We start from the raw sequence: 22,690 nt of genomic DNA, 5'->3' as shown, positions 1-22,690 counted from the left end.
TTTGAGATGAAAGATCTTGGAAAGACTAAATTTTGTCTCGGCCTGCAGATCGAGCATACAAAAGATGGGATCTTTATTCATCAAACAACATACACACAAAAGATCTTAAAGAGATTTTATATGGATAAGTCACATCCATTAAGTACCCCAATGATCGTAAGATCTTTAGATGTGAAAAAGGATCAATTCCGTCCTAAAGAAGAGAATGAATATATCCTTGGTCCAGAAGTACCATATCTTAGTGCCATTGGAGCGCTAATGTATCTTGCTAATAATACGCGACCTGACATATCATTCCAGGTGAACTTATTAGCAAGATATAGTTCCTCTCCAACCAGAAGACATTGGAGTGGAATCAAACAAATTTTTCGATATCTTCATGGAACGATTGATATGGGATTGTTTTATCCCTATGGATCCAAGTCAGAGCTAGTTGGCTATGCAGATGCCGGATACTTGTCAGATCCACATAAAGGGAGATCTCAAACAGGATACCTGTTCACATATGGTGGAACAGCTATATCATGGAGGTCCACGAAACAGACGATTGCTGCAACATCCTCTAATCATGCCAAAATACTAGCGATTCATGAAGCAAGTCGCGAGTGTTTTTGGCTCCGGAGTTTGATCCAATATATTCTGTCATCATGTGGACTGATTGATCATAAGATAGCTCCAACTGTCCTGTTTGAATATAATACATCATGCATTGCTCAACTTAAAGGTGGATACATCAAAGGCGATAGAACAAAGCATATTTCTCCCAAATTTTTCTTCACTCATGATCTTCAAAATCAAGGGACAATTGATGTCCAACAGATCCACTCAAGTGACAATCTGGCAGATTTATTTACAAAGTCACTCCTAAAATCCTCCTTTGAAAGATTGGTACATGAGATTGGGATGCGCCGATTTCGAGACATTAAATGATGTCAGCAAGAGGGGGAGACTGTACTCTTTTTTCCTTGGTCAGGTTTTTTTTCCCATTGGGTTTTTCTTGACAAGGTTTTTAATGAGGCAGTCCCCATTATTAATGGATATTGTACTCTTTTTCCTTTACTAAGGTTTTTTCCCACTGTGTTTTTCTTTAGTAAGGTTTTAACGAGGCAATAATCCTAAATGGTCATCCAAGGGGGAGTGTTGTGATAAAAATGACAGATGGATGCCCATTAATGCTGAAGTTTTCAAGAGAGAAAGATGAGATTATTATGTAGACCAACTTTAATGAAAGCTGAATTTGTAAAGCTATAAATAAGGCTTCATAGCCTTAGGTACAACACACAAGCAATAATAAAATCCTCTCTCTTCCTTTATATTACTAAAATATCTTTCTCTCTCTTTATTCTTTATGAATAGTTTCTCTTTCTCTCTTTCTTTTGTTACTACTTATAATATATGAATAATTTCTATTGAGCTAATTATATTAATATTAGAGTCTTCTATCAACACTTCTTTATTTTATATTATATCTTTTTTATTTATTTATTTAGTTGTTTTACAACATCTCATACCTGTATAAATAATAATTTATCATATAAATAATTAACACTCAACACTTGTTTTCTCCAACTAACGTAAAAAATTTGGTTCAAAGGTATGGTGTTATATATGTGCTAAGTGCTAACAACTATATAGGTACAGTCCAGAATATATCTTATATGGTGACAACATTATGCCAAAATGGCAAAATATCTGAATTTAATTGCGTAAAATTGAACTTGACCTCTTTTTTTATACATCACGCTATTGCTGAGACTATATATTATCATGGAGATAATCTCTTTTTATTTTCTTATGTCAGCGTATCCCTTACATAAGGTTCTTGGTCCCAGCTGCTTATATATAAGAGAACTATTTTAATGAAAATACTAAAAATATTTTTTTATGATGATTTTTATTTAAAAAATATAATTTATTTATTTAATTATATTTTAAATAAAAATAATACTATTATAATATATAAAAATCAAACCCTATAATTTATCATTAAATAATTAAAATAAAATATCTTCACACGATAACAATCATAAAATCTTCATTGGAATAACCACCTTATCCGATATGTTAGAAAAATAAAAACATCTTGCGAGTAATTCCATTCATGGTTCAGTTCTCGTCCATAGATGTATTTTTGGCTGCACTGCAAAGTGAAAAAGATTTCTTAAACATAGCTTTGACACTGATAAAAGTAAAACACAATTACTAGAAAGTATTTGATAAAACACTACAAATAATTTTATGATACGATATTAAAGTTGACTTAATTTAATGTTATTAGATTATTCATTTGTAAATATTTGTGTTTTAAATAATTATTTCTGACCTAAAAAAAAGTGTATTACAAGTTTTACATTTTTTTAAAATATAGTCTCTAAATAATTTATAAATATGAGTTTTTATAGATCTCTTAACTAATTTTAAAAATTAAGTTGAGCTCATTAATTTCAATTTTAATAAATTTGGTAATTAAAATTTATCAACTAATAATTGTATATTAAACAAAGTCAATAAAACTATTTAATTAAATGTTATATAAGAACCCAGCGGTAGATGGTATGCATTACCAATGGAGAAAAGTTTAAGGATATATAATTTTAATTTTAGTTAATAGTTTAAAATTTTTAGTTTGGCAATTTAATATCATATTTTTAGATAATACTTTTAAATATTGTTGATTAACATTTAACCAAAAACAATAAATTATATTGACTCTATAACACTATTGTTATCAATATAAAAACGATTATGTAATGATGAGTATATGATTACCAAGTGATCAATACATATATTATTAGACTAATTCTATATATGGTGTCTACGAATTAGTATTTAATTTTTATTAGTAAATTTTAAATATTTGAAAATCATTTATTTTTATATTTTTAAAATTAAATATTTATTCTTAACCTTAGACACCACTTTTTATTAGACATCATATTTATCAGCTGTTACTCATAAGTCATAACTACACAACACACTCCTAAATTTTGGTATACTTGTAGAAAGTAGCACATATGAGGTAATACACAAAGTTGATGCCACTAAAGAGGACTAACATCCAATACACATTATCAACTCTCCCATAATCAATGTTATCAGGCAACCAGTGAGTACTTCTACGAACTTCATGAGTCAACGCAGTGATTAGATAAAATGCTATCCCTATGATCAAAGAAATCATGGCCGTTGATGTGCTACTCAGTGATTGTGGGAGTTGTTGGTAATAGAATGCAACTTGCCCCGGAAAATGAAAAGCTTCTCCGACACCAACCAACACCAATTGTGGGAACAACCAAAGTATAGACATAGACTTGTTTGCATCATGGAACATCTTAAGCCTCTTGGATTCAACAATTGCTGAAACAACCATACCCAGGATATTGAACACGTGTCCTACTCCTATTCGTTGGAGTGGTGTGGGTGTTTTTCCAGTTATTTTTTGATAGAATGGCCATAGGACCCTATCAAGAAGAGAGAGGAAAATAGATGTGGAGATTAGGAGTATGACACCAAGGGAGCCTGCTGGGAATTTGAAATGGGGTCCTAAGTGAGCTTCCATTACCAATGCTTGAAGAAGCGATAGGTTAGCTTCCATTCCTATTGGAATTGCTAGGAATATACTTGAAGTCAAGAGTGGCAAAATTCCAATCACTTTCTTAAAATCTTCCACTTGTTGAACAGTGCATAGCCTCCATGATTTCTCAATTGAGTCTCCCTCAGTAAGCAGAGCCGCACGATTGAAAAACCTGCATTAAAAAATAGAAAAGACGGATGTAATTGCACCATCGCATAATCTGTGAGTGCATCAAAATTAAAGGTAATACTTAAAAAAACAGAATTCAAATAAATAAATAAACAGTACCTGAATCTTTTTGCTGGTATTGCGGAGACTGCTGGAAGCGTAGCATCATGATGATGAGCACCATTGTAGTAGTCCTGTGTTGATGATGAAAGCTGAGATTTCCACTTTCGAATAGAAGCAACAGGAACTCTTGCAAGATCCACAAAGGCGCTTCTTCCCCTTGGAGTTTGAGGGAGATAATAGCGGTACCCCATCAAGAAAACCATGACACCAATCATGTTTGACACCACACATATCCAGAACCCCACACCCCAACTCACATTATCTTGAATGTAAACCAATCCGGTGAAGCCTGCAACTGAAACAACGTACCAAGTGAAGAAGAACCAGTTGAAGAAGATGGTTTGATGGTGAGTGTTATCATGGAACTGGTTTGCTCCAAGTGCTGCTGTTGTAAAGCGAGTTCCACCGAAACCAATTGCTACTAGCGCTATTCCAACGTATAACACTCCATATTGCATCACAGAAGCTGCTTCGCATATGTTTGATCCATTGTTAATGCACTGTTTAGGCCTTAATGATTTTATGCTTGCAGTCAACGCAAATACAATTGTGCCCTGCAATCAATAATAATTTAGTCAAATCTCTGAAATTATTTAATGACTCTTAATTATCAACTTCACCAATTTTTAACTAATTTAATTATAAAAGTGAAGTTATTAGTACCAGCAAAGAGACACAAGAGGAAACCAAGACAAGAGTGAAAGAGCCAAAGAAACAGTCAGCAATGATAGCAGCAACAAATGGGACTAGATTAGTGGTTCCATTAACCACATTTGAAATCTGAGTAGCACTGATGCTCTTTATATTGAACTCTTGTATCAGATATACGATCAAGTTTGCCCAAATCCCTGAGCTTGCAAGTGTTATTCCAGCTACTGTGGCTGTCATCAATCACCAAATATTAGAAAATCCATTTATGAGAGAGGTCACTCACTGAATATAATGATGCATACAAAATATATACCAATGATGAAGGGGAAGCTTGGCCAACCACCTGGCTTGCTCCCACTAGTATTGTTCTTCCGAGCTTCTTCTTCTCTCAGGGATGAGTGTGTGCTCTCCATTATTAATTCTTTCTTGCACTTCAACTTTATTTTAGCCTGTTCTTAAAACTTCATTTTATAGGAAGTTTGCTTTACCTACCTCATGTCCACCAATGTTGTTTAAAACTAACTTTCGTGTAATCAATGTGATCAATAAGCTCTAAAATTGATCTAATAGAATAAAAAAAATACTCTATCCCAAATTACTTCATAAATATTAAAATTAGGATAACCATATACACAGAATTGAACATCCAGTAATTGTTAACTGTGCATGAGTAAATCGAATTAAAAGAAATAACCATTCCATTAAAAATAATGAACATAATCATCTGTATACCTATTGAATTGAACATCGGACATATTCATTGTTCACATTATTTATTATTCTAATTGTCTACCTATACTTTTTCAATTCTAATTGACTTACTGAATCGGACCATCGTTACTGTTTGTTATTATCGTGAAATTAAATCATTATTCCTACCGACTTAAATCGATAAAAAGAGATATATAAATAATTATGTTACAGCATAGTACTTATCCAAAAAATTATTTAGATTTTTGTAAATTTTTGTATAATTTTCTTTATTGGTCTTGTGCTAAAAAAAATTCGGATTAACAAGAATCAAATTCTAAACTTTTAGTTCATTTTTATGCTATTTTCCCTAAAAATTAGAATTTTTATTATTAAAAGTTCTAGAATTCAAACATTATTATTCTCTAAAAAAAGTCACATAAGAAAAATAAATTATACAAAAAAATTTAGGTAAATAAAAAATACTCTTATATAAAAGAACAAAAATATGTTAAAAATATAATTATTTATTTACATACATTATATCTCAGTTATCAGTTTAAATTTTTAGAAAAAATAATACTATATAACAGCTATTAGAAATCTTATTAATTTAGCATAACTCGTTTCAAATTTTGAAAAAATAAATCTTTCTATTTCATATAAGTTTCGGTATTTAAAACAAATCTCAAGTTACTAAGGAAGCTAATTACTTAGCAAGGTACCAATTTGATTATGGTCTTATATTATGTTTCACAATTACAAGGTGATAGTAATTAGTGGCTAAGAGAAGGGGTTGGATCTTAATTTCTTTTTTTGTAAAATATTACTTTTACTTTTTCAATAAATTTTAAGAGATATTTTTATTTTTGTTTCGTAATAAGTTGAGATATATTTTTCATTTTGTCTTTTGAAAATCAGAAACAGAAAAGAAGTAGAGAAGAAGAATTGAGACCAAATATATCCTAGTTCATTTATTAGGTACAATGTAGCCTATATCTAGTCTCTATTAGAATAATAATGAAATTTTACTATCTTTTTCAATATTACAAATACAAATTCTTTCCTAGAATCTACCCAATCCTATTTTGGACAAATCCAAATTCTAACCCCAATCTGAATTTGACTTGGACTCAAACCAAACTTTTAACAGTAAAGTGCTAATCCAACTTGTGAGGGAATTCTCACATGATCATGACACACAATAGAAAGATGTACAAAGAAACTCTGAGACATCTATGACTTTTTCTCTAATTTTGCTTACTACCTTTTATCTCTCACTGGCTTTTTCATACAAACCTGACCATGTTTGCCTTTTTCACCCTAAGACTCAGACAGACAAAACTAAGAAAAAGAAACTAAATGAACATTATTGAAGGAGAAAAACTCAGAAAGCTTTAGGATAGTTATGAGAATTTTGTGCTTTTTCACTTTCTCTCCTTACCTCAACTCTTGGCCGTTCACCCTTAATATAGAGAGATGAAACTTCCAAGGTTGAAATCAAGTTGCACCCTCATAGCATCTTTCTTATTCAACATCAGAGTAGCGGCGGCTTGAATAGAGGAGAGAGAGAGAGAGAGAGAGAGAGAGAGAGAGAGAGAGAGAGAGAGAGAGAGAGAGAGAGAGAGAGAGAGAGAGAGAGAGAGAGAGAGAGAGTTTGAATCTATTTGTATTCATCTCTCTCATCCTTTTTCATCCATCTTCTTCAATCTTGGCCATTGATCTTGACTTTGGTCCCAATAATTGATTCTGAACATTGATGAGCATCTGACCCAAAATGACTTCAAGTTTTCTATTTTTGCTTCTTCCAACTTGAGACTTTGAGGCTTACATCTTCTTTGAAGCACAAAAATAAAAATAAACTTTTGCTGTGACTTTACCAAGATGAATTTACTTTTTGATCGAAGCTTTTGTTTTCTTTCTTGGCAAAAAAATCTTTTAGCCTTTCTTCACAGATTTTCTTATGTGAAAAAAATCTTGCTTAGCCTTTTTTCATAGTCTTTTATCTATGGCTTCCATTTTTTTCTATCTTCTTTTCTGAGTGATTGATTTGACCGAAGCAAGAGAGAGAGGAAGCAAGAAAGCTTTGGGTGGAAGCTATCAATGCAAATTAAATTGAATTGAATTTGGAGTTACGATTTTTAAGAAAGTAATTAATCGAATTGAAATTTGAGTTCCAGTAATCAAAGGAGTAGGTAACCAAAGAGTGCTTGATCTATTTCCTTCTTTTTTTTTCTAGTTCGGATCAAAGATGTTGTTGGACCAAGAAAAGTGTTGACTTAGAATTTGCATTAGTTTCTTGGGCCAATTAATTTTACTACCTTTTTAAAATTCAGTCATTTGTTATGAAATAATTTTTGCGAGTTAAACTTCAGAGTAGTCTCTGAACTTGCACTCGACCCTCAAAGTGGTCCTTAAGCTTGCACTGACTTCAATATTATCCCCAAATTTAACACAAGTGGTTCACGGTCGTCCCTGAAGCATTTTCTGGGGAATATTCCTTAACGGCGCGCTGATGTGTATAGAGAGGGGCCATGTTGGAGAGGTAACGGTTATCTGATGTGGCAGTTATCTTTATTTAACTCAATTTAGTCCCTGAAATCATTTATAACCCTAATCCGAATTTGTCACGAGAAACCAGACTGTTTCTTCTTTTCTGCTCTCCTTCGTCTTCCCTAACACCGTTGAGCTTGATTTGAGTGGGTCATGATGGGTGGAGGCAGCAACCATGTTAGTAGCTCCAGTAACCGACGATCAGAGAGAAGCTGTGGGAGGAAAACCACCAGAAGTAGTCACGAACGAATTCCAGATAGGTGTGAGTGTAGTAGTCGACCCGTCCTGAAGTGGTCAGGAACAGAGACAAATCCAGGGAGAACATTTTATGGTTGTCCTAACTACAATGTAAGTGATTTTTGTTAATGAATATACCTAGCGTCGTTGCTTATTAAATTTGTAACATTTCTTCTCCATGGGCATGAAATGTGGTTGCAGAGTGTTGGCAAGAGGTGGTGTGGTCTCTTTATGTGGACCGACAAAGTTGCTGATGAAGAAGAAGAAAGTGACAGAGGTAATTCTGGCTTTGAAATGGAGGAGTGGAGAATGAAATTTGCTTGGAAGCTTGGAGTCTGAAGTTAGGGCTCTAAAACTAGCATTTTGTTTGTTGTTGGTTGTTGTTACAGTAATTGTAATTGTTGTTTGTGTAGTATGAAAGCAGTGATTTCCAATTGAATATTGTGTAAAACAAAAGTTGTAATTGCTGTACCTTATGATGAAGAAATGAATAAATTTGTGTAATTCTATTTTAAGTAGCTAAGGAAGTGTAATAAAATTTGAAACATTCAATAATAACATTCCCACATTGTTAATTATTTTTCAAAGTTGTCTGTGTCAAACTAGACACGATCAAAAGACAACATAGAGTATTTAACTATCATAATCCAAAACACATACACCTTGACACATGGAACTCAGAAACCATAAATTTCAATGTTTAAAAGCAAAATATCTTAACAGAAAAATAGTAAAATGTTCATTTATTGAATTTTCTTGGTGGTTTGAACCCCGGAGTTGGAACAAAACGCATGGCATTACGCAACCTTGAAGCTGTAGCTACTGATGCACCAACCATTGGATCGATACAAACACTTGTCGGAGGTGGAGTATTTGAAATTGGAACAGTAGCTGGTGGAGAAGCATTTGAAACAGTTAGTGGAGGAGCACTGGTTGCTGCTGGAGGAATCGAAGCTATTGCAGGTGGTGGAGGTTGTCTTCTTTTTTGAGGGAGCTTTGGTGGCCTTGCCTGTGGCTGATTTACTTGGTGGGATTCTTCATTTTCATTTTTTGACACCATTGGTTGACTCATGCCTACCTCAATCTCAGTAGCATTGCCCTCATCTGGGACTTCAGGTGCAGCAGGGAGAGGTTGTTGCTGATTTCCTGTATTAGCTTCACTAGGAGCAGCAGCTGCAACAGCTGCCACAGCTGCAGCCTCGTCGTCAGCCTTCTTCTTAGCACAATTGCTCTTGTTGTGACCCTTGCCACCACAATGACGGCATGAACCCTCTTTATATACCCTCTTCATCTTGGTGATCTTTTGCTTCTTGCCTCCAACCGGGCCTTCATCAACTTCCTTTCTTCTTTTCTTCTTGGGTGTCCCTGGCATCTTCTTAAATTTGGGTGTTTGTGGTTTTTTGTAAAGTGACTTCTTCCATAGTTTCTGGCCAGGAATATGATTGATATGGAATGCATAGGTGTCATTGTATGCATCCATTGTCAACCATTTATGACAGAAGTCTTCGGGCTACCTACTTGCCCTAGCCATTCCAGCACAAGCATGGCCACAGGGCATCCCTGTTTCAAATCAATAAAATGCATCCAACTTACTAAGTAACCAATTCCAATTCTAGTATGCAATCCACAATAAATTAAGAAAAACAATTACAATATCAGAATAATTATTGGAAGGGTAATGACAATTAAAGTAATACCACTTAGTTGCCAAAGTCCACATGTGCATATTCCCTTTCGCAAGTCCACTACTATGTTTGTTGGCCACCCATGTCCCTCGAATTGTTCATAGTCCGCATCTCTGGACCACATTGGCATCCAATTCTTTGAAGCATTCCTGATCTTTTCCAAGCGGCTACGTTGAACAGGGGGTAGTAACCCAACATGGTTTTTGAATTTCATTTTGTTTCGGGCTATTGTCCTCATGATATACATTCTAACTTCCTTGAGTAGTGTGATAATTGGTTTAGCCTTTGCTTCCTTGATTCTTGCATTAAATACTTCGCAAGCATTGTTACAGATGTTGTCACATTTTGGTTGGGTAGGGAATAAGGCCCGACTCCATGCATCTCTTCGCCATTTGGCAAGGTACTCCCATGCTTCCTTTTTAGCTCTCTGAATTTTTATCATCCCCTCAACGAATCCCTCTTGAGTGGTAGATCTTGCAAACTCCCACAGTAATCCTCTGAGTTCGTTGTCTTTTCACTACTTATTGAAGTTTTTCCACAAGTGCCATACACAATTTGTGGTGGATATCAGGGAAGACCTCCTGGACAGCTATGATTAGTCCCTGCAGGAAACCAGAAAAATTATTAACTTACAATATCAGGACCCAACCTGGTCCCTCAACTTACATAAGTGACATAAACTTAGTCCCTACATATACATAAGTATAAAATTTGTCCCTAGACATACATAAGTGACAGTAAACTCGTCCCGACGAGATAGTAAGTTCTACTCCTATCCCATTCTATTAATACAGATATATTGAAACAGAATCATGAAAGCAAAACATGACAGCAACAATGTCTGAAACAAACCAGTTCATAAACATGGCAACAAAAAAAATACATCAACCTAAAGAGTTCAACCATTTCTAAATTACAATAACTAGTAAATAACAAATTCGTCGTTACCTTTTGCATGTCCGAAATGAAACAGCATCTATTTTGGGTGTAGCTCCCTAAATCATCATGCAGCAGCTCAAGGAACCACCTCCAATTATCTATGTTTTCCACTGGTACAATGGCATATGCAATTATGTAAATGTGATTATTGGCGTCTTGTCCAATGGCTGCCAATATTTGTCCACCAAATTTGATTTTTAGGAATGCTCCATCAAGCCCTATTAGAAGTCTGCATCCAGCCTTAAACTCCTTCATGCATCCATCGAGACAAATGTACATCTTGTCAAAAGTGGACTCTTCTGATTGATTGGGATGAGGAATTGTTGTGATGCGTACATTAGAACCAGGGTTGCACTTCAGGAGAGTCTCACCATAATCTCTCACCATCCCATATTGTGCAGCAGCATCACCATACACAATGTGCCTTGCATCTCCGAGTGCTCTTGTCAGCGAAGATTTGTTCAACTCCAAGTCACATTTACTCTTAAAGTATGTTAAAAATTCAGAGTGCTTCAGATTCGAAAATTTCCTAAGCTTCTTGACCAACTTGCTAGCTAACCACCCTCTGTTAGCTAATCTATCTTTTTGTCTCCCTTGGGCAAGTATGATCATCATTGAAGGTTTTAACTTTCCAGCTAACACTCTCACTATCCTTAGAGGCATAGATAACCCATGGACAGTCCTCAAACTTACATAAAGTCCTGCATTGTATTTTATCATTTTTCTTGAATCTAACTCTCCTATCTTCCTGGATGCAATACTCCCTCACAGCCTCTTTAAAATCCATCTTCGTGTTGAATTTCATCCCTACCTCTAATCGGACTTCCCCGAACCTTGTTTCTTCTCTGAAAACAGGAAATGCATCATCATTCTGAACTTCAGCAAATTCATCCTCTGAGTTAGGGAGTGTCTTCATTTCTTTGGAATGGCAAGAATCTGCCCCATCTGACTCATCATGATATTCATCATGAGCATCATAACCCCCAATATCAGGACTATGATTTTCCGGTTGTCCAAAAAAAAAAAAAAACTCATCATCTTCACTGGAATCATCCTCAGGTACTAATCCATCATCAGGTTCTAGTATCTCCTTCCACAATTTACCGAGTTTAACTTTTTTAGGATGCTTCCTGTTTACCTCTTTCCTTTTACCTTACAGTATTGTATTGGTGACCTCTTCATCACTCAAACTCTCCTCAGCTCCGGGCTTATAAGCACTATCCTCTGCACTTTCATAACTGTCCGAAGAGTCTAATTATGATAACACAACCGTATCAGCTTGCTTTCCCTTACCCTTAGTTGTTTGCCTCGCCACATGACCTTTGGCTAAACGCTTGGTTACATATCTCCTATTCAGTGTTGTTCTTCGTTCGCCTTTATTTTCAGTTTTTTTTTTCAAAGCAGCACCTTTCTTCTCTGTCCCATTCTTTGAGGGCATTTTCAGTTGAAAAATCTTACCCTGTTTTGGCTTAGGCACCAGTGTTGGAGTACTTTTGGAAATTGGTGTTGATTTCATGGTTGCAGCTGGTTCTTGAGTATGACCCATATCTTGGTTAGGTGGGGCAGGGGTAGCAGCCATAGATATTGGGGTCAGAATGGTGGATTTGGGGGTTAGGGTTGATTTGGTGGTTGCAGCTGGTACTTCAATATGGTCCATGTCTTGGTTGGGTGGGGCAGGGGTAGTTTTCGTAAAGGTTGCCTCCTGGGTGGGTTCGGTAGTACTCGGACGGTTGATACATGGGGTTGGAACTGGGTCTGGAGGAATGGCCCTAGAGCTTGGTCCTGTTCTCAGAAAAACTGGTTGGGTAGGGACTCCAATCACCACCTCCTCCTTGTCCTTTCTGAATGGTGGTTCTTCCAAGTACGTTGGAATAGATACCCCCATGTTCATAGTACACATGCACCTCTCCATGGTTGCTTTCAGCAAGGAAGCACATCTCCAGGAGCTCAGTATCAGAATTAAGTTCCCTTAGGCCAATTTCTAAGGGTCTGTTTGGAACCAGCCACCAACAGTGTTCCGCCTTATCATACCCAAGTTCTTTGTTGTAATTCCTGATGAAAAAGACATCTAGCCTATCAGGGTCAAGTTTCAGAATCTCTAAAATATGGTCCCTGGTGTATGACACGACACCGTCTTCACTCCTCACAAAGGATCCCCCATGGTGACACACAATAGTTATGAGACCCATCTGAAAAAAATAACAAATGATAATCAAAATTGCCATCAACCAGGAAAGCACAATAACTCCAGTCCCTAACCCTCCATGAACACACATAAACTGCATACATAAACAACCTACATTCTTCTATTTTCAGCACATTACAACCATAGCTACCATCATTATAGCAAAAAACAATAACAAAAAAAAATGCAACAACAACATACGGAGAAAATCCTAACAAAAATTTTCAGAAAAATCATATAACAAAACGATGAGCGAATGAATATATAATGACTTAACAATGTACAAAAAGTCATGATCAACAAAAATAGAGGAGTAGATGGTAGCTATTTTATTTATCCTTTCTATTTTGGTTATCTCTAATAATCAAAGTGCTTCCTGTCAGACCACTACGTGTGCGATAGAGACGAGATAATCACAATATGCTTGATTTCGTTGAGAGAAAAGGCCATTGAAAATCCCTCTCAGAGTGGCACCATTGAAGAAAATAAGGCGAAGAGGAAGAGACTGTGTTGGTTTGAGAGAGAAGTAGTCACTGCATGTTAAATCCCTTCTACAAACACTAACCGACGACGTTTCAATGCAATTTAGGCGCCAAATTAAAAACGACGTCGTTTTGGGAGTCCAGCCTGGCATCCGTCAATCCAAGTCATCTTTCTGTCATTGAAAAATGTTTCAGGGACGACCGTAAACCACTTGTGTTAAATTCGGGGATAATATTGAGGCCAGTGCAAGCTTAAGGACCACTTTGAGAGTAAAGTGCAAGTTTAGAGACTACTCTAAGGTTTAACTCAATTTTTGCATAAGACTCAACATTCAATAATCAAATTGGGCTTGATTAAATTTGGACTATCATTGAAAAGATGTTATTTTCCTGTAGCCTCACCAAATTTATCAAACAATCAATTAAAAATAATTAACTAGACATTTAATAATATTTTTAATTTTTTAATTTACATGTTAATAGTGTTTCATCATTTTAAATGTTCAAACTCACCGCAAGGTTTTGTCCTCCCTTGATTTTTGTCTTGTTTTGTACAATTCTCTTTGGTTTGATGGAAAGTGATGTGTTACTATACCCCTTTAGAATAATGTAATTTCAACTCTAGATCTTCTTCACCAACCATTTTGCGCTTATCATTTCGCGTAGGATGAAAGGAAGTTATGTATTTTTTGTGGCATAATAAGATATAAAATAGATTTATTTGCATTGGTGCATCTTACACGAGGCAAATAAAAAATAATTATATTTTTAATTTAATAATTTTTATGATTTCTTTTTATCAGTTTAAATTTTTGAAAGAAGTGGTCACCACACCTCCTTAATCAATTTTATTTAAAATTTCTTATGAAGATACCCGCAAGGTGTCCACCAAAATACCTGGCCTTAACCAATTTGATAATGGTCTATGTTGATTCAAAATTACAAGTTCTTTGTCCTCGTTATGTTTTTGTTTTATTTTGTACAATTCTTTTTAGTTTGATTGAAAGTTATGTGTTATCATATGCCTTTAGAGTTTAGAATAATATACTTTGAATTCTAAATCTTCTTCGCCAAACTTTTTGTTTATCTTTTAGCGTTAGGTGAAAGGAAGTGATGAAATTTTGTACCATATGCAAGATATAAAATACATTGATTTGCATTATATATTGGTGCATGATGCGTGCATAATGAGACAAATAAAAATTAATTAATAAGAATTTTAATTTAACACTTTTAAAATATTAATCTATTAATCTACTGATGCATAATCAATATAAAACATTTTTCTATAATTGTAATTACAACTTTTCTCAATATAGAATATTTAATTATTTTCATAGTAGCATATAATTAATTAATTATGCAAAATGCTTTACTTTCATAATACAGAAAAATATATCAAACGCTTTAATTTCCACACATTGTGTCCTTACTATTTTTAGTTGAGTGAAAAGGTAGTGATTGATTAGCCTGGTCCTGCATGGCTACATACTTGTAGAATAATTTTTTGGTCATATATTAAGAAAGTTTAGGTGGATAATTAAGTATTCATTCCATTATCCATCAAATAATTAAGTGAAAGCTTTCTTCAATTGAACCTTCGAAAAAGGACGGTTCAAAATAAAGTATAAAGTATAAACCGGGGACTGGGGGAGTGCTTGCCATAATCATTATTGTATTCAAAATAGAAGAAGTATAAGATTTAATAGAGTATCTGTATAATAGAGATTTAGGGATGTTCAATTTAATAGGATATCAAATGTTTATTATTTTTTGATATTCGGATAGTTATTCTGGATATTGTATTTAAGAAATTAATAGTATTTTATTATAGATATTCATTTTTAACTCATATTAAATTAAATAAATAATCCATTGTCTATATTGTATAAATATTCTATTAGCCCCTAGCCGAGCGGATTCATTCAAATATACACATTGTTTTTTAGATTGGCCACAAGAAGGACGACTAGTTATGCATATTGGTGAATCGTACTATATATATAGTATAGTAGTATAATAATGCTCTCAGCTATATCACATGTTTGTCCACTATATTTGTGAAGCATCATCAAATTATTGACCATGCTTTTAGTGCCTTGAATGGTGGTCATCCCCACATTGCAAAGTTTACGCCATTGCTTATTATTACTATCTAAGTCTCCTTTATATATATATATAAGTGTTTGCCTAACTTATTAAAAAAAATTATAAATCAATATTTAATTTTAAAAGTATAAAAATAAATAATTATTAAATATTTAAAAATTATCATAAAAAATAAATTAAACAAAAATTAGACATCAAATTATAGACACCATAGAATTCACTATATATATATATATATATATATATATATATATATATATTAAGCTATATTTTGAGTGAAAGCCAACAGACTCTTCTTCCAGAAAGAATATCTAAGCAATAACTTATTAACCAATATGTACACTCATTTATGATTTTTTTTTATGATTTATGTACTCATTAACAACAAATGGAGTTAATATTAACTAATGTGCCAAATCAATTGATAATAATGGGACGTTCATAATCTATAAACATGTATATAAAGGAAATGTTGAAAGCACCATGACACCAAAAAAAAAGGGTGATGAAAGCACAATAGTCTCGTTATGTTTGGATGAAATTATTTTATCTAGTAAAATGTAGCATTTTGTTTTGAAGAAACTATTCTTGATATATTCTTAGTTCATTTTTCTTTTAAGTATATCCAAATGTTTTTCTTTAAAATTTTTTGGACAATAATGATACTAAGCTAAAAAAAAGCATAAGTAAAATATTAAATTCAAATCCTATTATAAGAGTTAAACTAAATTACCACTACTAATTAATAAGATAACCATTTTAGTAGATTGTCCAAATATATTGCAATAAATTATAGCATATCACATTGAAATCAAAATTGATGCCAACATGTGACAAATTTATAATCAATCATATATCCTTACTTATTATTGCTACAATACACACCAAGAAAAATTTAATAACTAACAAAGTTTATTATTTTTTACTAATATTTTTAGTCATTAGTCCAATTTCTTTAATCTAACAATAAAATATATATTTTTAGTTCACACTTTTAAATATTATTAATTAACTACAAATTAAAAATAATAAATTTTACTAGACGTATTTTTCGTACACATTTTCTAATGTGACTATTTAACATAACACGTGTTTATATAGAAAGAAAAAATATAGGGTATTAATATACTCAATTTATTGTCAACAATAATTAATTATTATATTTTAAGGGAGCCACTCAGATAAAAACACCTAAAACGTCTTTTTTTAAAGATGTTTTTTAGTAATTAAAATTTAATACATATAATCGATTAATTCGTATTATTTTTGTCAAAATTAGGCTAGACAAATTGATTTGACCGAAAAAATAGTGAATCAAATCTTAAACTAGTCTAAATTAATATTATTTTTTTATAGAAAATGACTATAATATCCTATTATAAAAAATGACTAAAATATTTCTATATATATATATATATATTAATTTTGTAAATCCTAAATTCTAGTCTTTTATTTTTCTGTTGTCATAGGGTTTAGATTTAAAATTTTGAGAGTTTATATATATATATAATAAAAGTATTTTAATCATTTTCTATAATAAGGGTATTGTAGTAATTTTCTATAAAAAATAATATTAATTTAGACCAGTTCAAAATTTGATTTACCATTTTTTCGCTCAAATCAATTTGTCTAGCCTAATTTTGACAAAAATAACACAATTTAATCGATTATATGTGTTAAATCTTAATTATTAAAAAATATCTTTAAAAAAAGACGTTTTAGGCGTCTATATCTGAGTGAATTCCATATTTTAAACACATGTATAAAGAGACACATGCAGAAAATATATTTATAAAAATATTTTTATTAGACAAATTTATAAAAAAGATATTTTTAATAAACACATTCATAAAAACATTTTTATTAAATACAATTATAAATCAGAATTGATAAAAATTGATACTTGTAGAAAGTAGCACATACAAGGTAATACACAAAGTTGATAGCACCCAAGATGACCAACACCCAATACACATTATCAACTCTCCAAAATTAATGTCATCAGGTAACCAATGAGTACTTCTACGAACTTGATCAATCAAGGCAGTGCTAAGGTAAAACGATATCCGCTATGAGCAAAGAAATCATAGCCGTTGATGTGCTCCTCAATGACTCTGGAAGTTGCTGGTAATACAGTGCAACTTGCACTGGAAAATGAAAAGCTTCTCCAACACCAACCAACACCAATTGTGGGAACAACCAAAGTATAGACATAGATTTGTTTGTGTCATGGAACATCTTAAGCCTCTTCGATTCAACAATTCCAGAAACAACCATACCTAGGATATTGAACACGTGTCCTACTCCTATTCGTTGGAGTGGTGTGGGTGTTTTCCCAACTAGCTTCTGATACAGTGGGCATAAAACTCTATCAAGAAGGGAGAGGAAAATTGATGCGGAAAATAGGACTATGATGGTAATGGAACCTGCTGGGAATTTGAAATGGGGTCCTACCTATATGATCATCCGTTACCAAAGCTTGAAGAACTGATAAGCTGTTTTGCATTCCTATTGGAGTTGATAGGAAAATACTTGAACTCCATAGTGGCAAGATTCCAACCACTTTCTTAAAATCGTCCACTTGTTCAACTGTGCATAGCCTCCATGATTTCTCAATTGAGTCTCCCTCAGTTACTAGAGCTGCACGATTGAAAAAACTGCATTCAAACATTTATGTTAGTAGTCAAAATTTATATAAAATGAAAGTTTCTTCAATAAAATTTAGAAAGAATAAAAATTAAAAATTTTCAATAAATTTGTAGAGAAAGAATGTATTACATATGATAATTTTTTTTATATTATAAAAATAACAATATTCCCTTTTTTCTTAAAAAGTATAATGGCCATAACATTACCCATATATAAAATTCACCATGAACTTATTGAATACTTTTTTATTTTCTTTATATAACGAAATTTTTTTATTGTTTTTCGAATAAGTTTCATATTTAATCTATTCTATTTAAATGAGGATCAATTAATTTTCAAATTGCATTTAATTATCAGCAATGTTACATGATAGTAAATTAATATTAGGTGTTTGTTACGGTGCGATGATAATTTCAAACGTACTGATATGATTAAAATATGGACAAATAACAATAAGACATGTGGAATTTATTTTCCACGTCAGCATTTAATTTTTTCTTTTTTAAATATATAGTATATCACTACTTTTACTAAAACAACTTTTTAATTAAATAAAAATAAAAAATATTTATTTATTTAATTTTATAAAAAGACTTAAACATCCTTCTTTTATTTGGTTAGACAAAAATACTCTTTTAAATTAATCAAATTTTAGAATTCATTAATCCTAATTTTATAATTTCAAATAATTAAAAAAATAAAACAAAACATATTAAAAAATAAAAAATCAAAATTGTTCTTCATATGGCCTGTGAAGATTTCAGTCTTCTTCATTTTCTTCTCTCCTTTTCCTATCCTCTCTCTCTCCTGCTCGATCTCTCTCATCTATCTCACTGTGCGTCGCACGCAAGACGCCATTGTTTTGCTGGGATGCCCTAGCCAATTACCCAACCTAGCAACCTTAGCTCCACACAACGGCTAAACGCGAACCCATCCCTCCCATCACCCTCGAGCTCCTCCTTCCTCTCTCCGTCATCGATCTCACTCCCTCACCTCCGTCCATCTCCCGCCGTCGTCGCCGAAACGAGCTTCGAAGCCACCGTCGTTATCGTGCAGCTCTGTTCCACCATCGTGCAGCTACTCTTTCAGCTTTGAAAGCACCGTCGCGCAGCTCGGTTCCATCGTCGCCGGACTCGCCTCCTTTTTCCGTCGCGCAGCTTTGTTCCATCATCGCTGGCGCTATCTCTGTTCCACCTGTCATCCCTTCGGTCGTGCGTTAGAGTGACCCGTTCTACTTCAACACAATGTTCCTTGTTCATTCAACTATCATCGATATATGGCTAGTAGTAGTGGTAGTACTTGCCCTCGCTATGTATAGACTTTTTAGAGGGTTAATATCTTTTATACATATTTACATAAGTTAGATAGGTCCTAGCATAAGGTGGCTGTTGTGAGACATGGACTGATATTATCAGTCTTAGCATCTGTATATAAGAGCCTGACTTATATAAACAAGTAGTGGTGTATTTTATATGAAACATGATGATGTATGAACCGCCTATATTTTAACTCGTATATTTAGCTAACTTGCGACCTCAATAAAGTAATACTGGCTCATATTTATATATCTATATCTAGTCTAGAGTTCCTAAGATAAGCCGAATAGTAGCGTCTAGCGATTAGTATTGGTCATGACATGGTAGAAGCTTGATTGTGTGATGACTCCAAAATTAGATCAACTGGAACACACTCTCACTTGAAGGTGAATTGATTTCATACTTTCTAAATAATCCAACACAAAACTGCCACTTTCTTTAAGGCACTAGTACTATTTAATTGTCTTTTAAGCACTTCGATCAGTTTCGACCAAGCTCGTCAAAAAAGAGATGTCCAAGGCCAATTGCTTGGACAAGGTGTGATTTTTTTTTCTAGACTTTCGAGGCTTTGAAACAAGCAAAAAGAAAAGACAATGACAGATTGATTCAAGTTTCTGGGTGCATTTTCTACATATTTGTGACATGAAAGAAATTCAGTAGTGGAGGACTTGCAAGACTAGCGACTTTTCATGGACGCATCTCTAATGAGAGAATTTAATTTTTTGAAGTATATAGAGCTTCCATAAGAGTCTCCAAATTTTCTTGTGTTTCATTGGTCAGAGTAGAAGTCAATTGGGTGGTGATGAAATAAGTAAGCTATTTGGTAACCTGAGTTTATTTCATATTTTTCACTCCTAGTCGAGGAAAATTGATATTCTCCATTCCAAATTTTTGTAACAAGTATCCATTTGTAAATCTCTAGGCTGAAGGTATTTGAGATGAGGTTTTGGTCCCAACTTATATTTCATAGCATAATCTCCTTAACACACTCCAAGCAACTATTTGACTAGTTAATAATTGAGTCTTAGGGCACCATGAATGGATGAAAGGAGGGAACCATGAGTCTAGAAAGAAATAACGAAATCTCTTTCATACAAATCTTATGCTTGCCCGAGGGGATAGTAATTTCTTAGAAAAGCAAGGACGAAATTAGTTTTCAAGCGGAATTCGAAGATTACTCTTTGGAACCGTGTCTCCAAAGCTAACATTCCAACTTAGGCCTTTCTCAAGGACTTTGCTCTCCTCCAACCCAATGAAGGTAAATTTTTTACTTTCGCCTTCATTACATTACTATATCATAAATAATTACTTTTGAAAATTTTCGTGAGCAGTGAATGTAGTTGGGTAGCTAATTTCTAGCATTGTTTAGCTAATGAAGCTAAGTTCTATTCCCAAACATCTTTAAAACCCAAACCACCTTCAATTTTAGGCCTTGACAAAGTATCCCAACTAATCTAAGCCATATTTCTCTTTGAGCCTTTTTGTCCTACGAAAATTGAGATAGAATACTATAAATCTCACTAATTAATCTCACTAATTAATGAATCCGAAATGCCGAAAGCATTATAGAAAATAAAATGAGGATTGTCTCTCCTACTATTTTGATTTAAACATGCTTTTTTCACAGTAGATAGTAGATGTCGCTTACAGCCTTAAAACTCTTTAATTTTAAAAAAAATTGTCTTTTTCATCTTTTACCAATTGAGAATAGCCCCAAATATTTTTCTTTTGTAATAATATGTCTAATATTGAGCCTCTCTGTCGAGTACATTTGCTTTTCTATAGGAATATTATTACTAAAAAAGTAAAGTGGCCTTATGTAGATTTGCTTTCTGACCACTGAAATTTTGATAAGCATTGAGTAGTTAAATGTTATCATATTTATTCTCATCTTCTTTACTGAATAAAATCGAATCATTTGTAAACAGCAAGTGATTTATTGAAGGGTATCTTTGATTGATCTGGATACTAGAGATGAGCTGCTTTTGTTCTATTTTATTTAGCAAAAAGAAAAGATCTTTTGCACAAAAGAGAAAGACACATGGAGACAAAGGATCACCTTATCTGATACTTCTATTTGGCTTAAAATAGCCATATGATTGACTTTCAACGATAATAGAATAAGAAATTATAATTACTATCTCTTGAATCCAACCAATCCATTTAGGCTCAAATTTTAGCTTATGCAATATAAATCATAGAAATGTCAATGGGCCTTACTTATATCAAGTTTCAGAGTCATTTCATCAATTAGACTCACCTTTTTATTTTAAGTAATGCATACATAATACATTCATGAGTTATAAGGATATTATCAGAGATTAGTCTCCCTTTCTAAAAGGCACTCGAATCAAGGCTAATTAACTAATTCATGACTCCTTGAAGCCTATGAACAAGTATTTTGGAAATAAATTTATAAATCATAGAAGATAAACTAATTTATCTAACCTGGGTTATGTCTTTTACATCTGAGACATTTGATATTGGACAAATTTGGATATGATTAAACCCCTTCAGCATTCTTTCGCCTACAGAGCAACTTTAGATTGCCTAAAAATATTTTCTGCCATTGCATCCTAGTAGAACTAGAAACATTTAGAGGTAAACCCTTCATTCTCTGGGGCACTCTGAGGATGCACCTTGAAAATTACCCTCTTTACTTCCACAATAGTGATACTTCTATTCATAGTAGGAGTAACTTCAGTAAAAAATCCTTCAAATGCCATCTCTGGATCATCATCATTAGTCAAAGAGAAAATTTTCTTAAAATAATCTTTAGCTACTATAACTATCTCTAAATTAGTGAAAGCAAATCTCTTGTCATTATTTTTCAGTCTCTAAATTTTGTTTTGATGGAATCTAGATTGGAATTATTGGTGAAAGAACTCCGTGTTCCTATCCCCTTTCGATTCATCTATCTCTTCACCACCATTAATCCCAGCCTTCCTGAGAATTTCAATTCAGCCTAATAATTCCTTAAAATTTCTACTTTCGAATTGGTTCTTGAGATGTGTTGCCACTAAACTAGTTTATGTCTGCAAATATTCATTTTTTAGGAGAAGACAAACATAATTAACCATTCAAATACTGATATCCAAGCATTGGTAATTATTTGATGGATTGTAGAATTCTCACATCAAAGTTCTTGGAACTAGAATATGAGATGATCCATTTTCAGGTAGCCGAAGAACTGAAGCTACTGGGTACTCATTCATCTAATTACCATTTGTCATTGCACGATCTAATCTCTCCAAAATTTGCTCTATTCTTTTTCATTTATTAGACCAAGTAAAATTTCTATCAATCATCTCTAAGTCCACAAACCATTT

At 33.3% G+C, this 22,690-nt stretch overlaps 1 protein-coding gene and 1 pseudogene across 1 annotated transcript; both read right to left on the bottom strand.

Annotated features, from left to right (window-relative positions):
- Positions 1–2,895: 2,895 nt before the first annotated feature.
- On the bottom strand, positions 2,896–5,043 carry LOC112706757 (protein NRT1/ PTR FAMILY 2.6). The gene is made up of 4 exons (XM_025758213.3): positions 4,830–5,043; positions 4,529–4,746; positions 3,863–4,419; positions 2,896–3,746 (listed from the first exon to the last, which is right to left on the bottom strand). The coding sequence occupies exons 1-4, from the start codon at positions 4,927–4,929 to the stop codon at positions 2,981–2,983; spliced, it is 1,641 nt and encodes a 546-aa protein (XP_025613998.1). The 5' UTR covers positions 4,930–5,043; the 3' UTR covers positions 2,896–2,980.
- Positions 5,044–12,389: 7,346 nt separating this feature from the next.
- LOC140173116 (protein NRT1/ PTR FAMILY 2.6-like) lies at positions 12,390–19,246 on the bottom strand (annotated as a pseudogene).
- Between the last annotated feature and the right edge of the window lie 3,444 nt (positions 19,247–22,690).

This window comes from Arachis hypogaea, chromosome 8 (assembly GCF_003086295.3).
Source record: "Arachis hypogaea cultivar Tifrunner chromosome 8, arahy.Tifrunner.gnm2.J5K5, whole genome shotgun sequence".
In the NCBI taxonomy this organism is placed as follows: Eukaryota; Viridiplantae; Streptophyta; class Magnoliopsida; order Fabales; family Fabaceae; genus Arachis; species Arachis hypogaea.
The sequence above is the reverse complement of the archived record's forward strand: the minus strand, read 5'-3'. Positions and strand labels throughout refer to the sequence as shown.

Excerpts from the sequence above, each read along its gene's own strand:
- LOC112706757 (XM_025758213.3), bottom strand. The coding sequence starts at position 4,929 with ATGGAGAGCACACACTCATCCCTGAGAGAAGAAGAAGCTCGGAAGAAC. Across the intron at positions 4,747-4,829 it reads AAGCTTCCCCTTCATCATTG|CCACAGTAGCTGGAATAACA; the intron begins GTATATATTTTG and ends GATTGATGACAG. Across the intron at positions 3,747-3,862 it reads ATACCAGCAAAAAGATTCAG|GTTTTTCAATCGTGCGGCTC; the intron begins GTACTGTTTATT and ends TTTTTAATGCAG.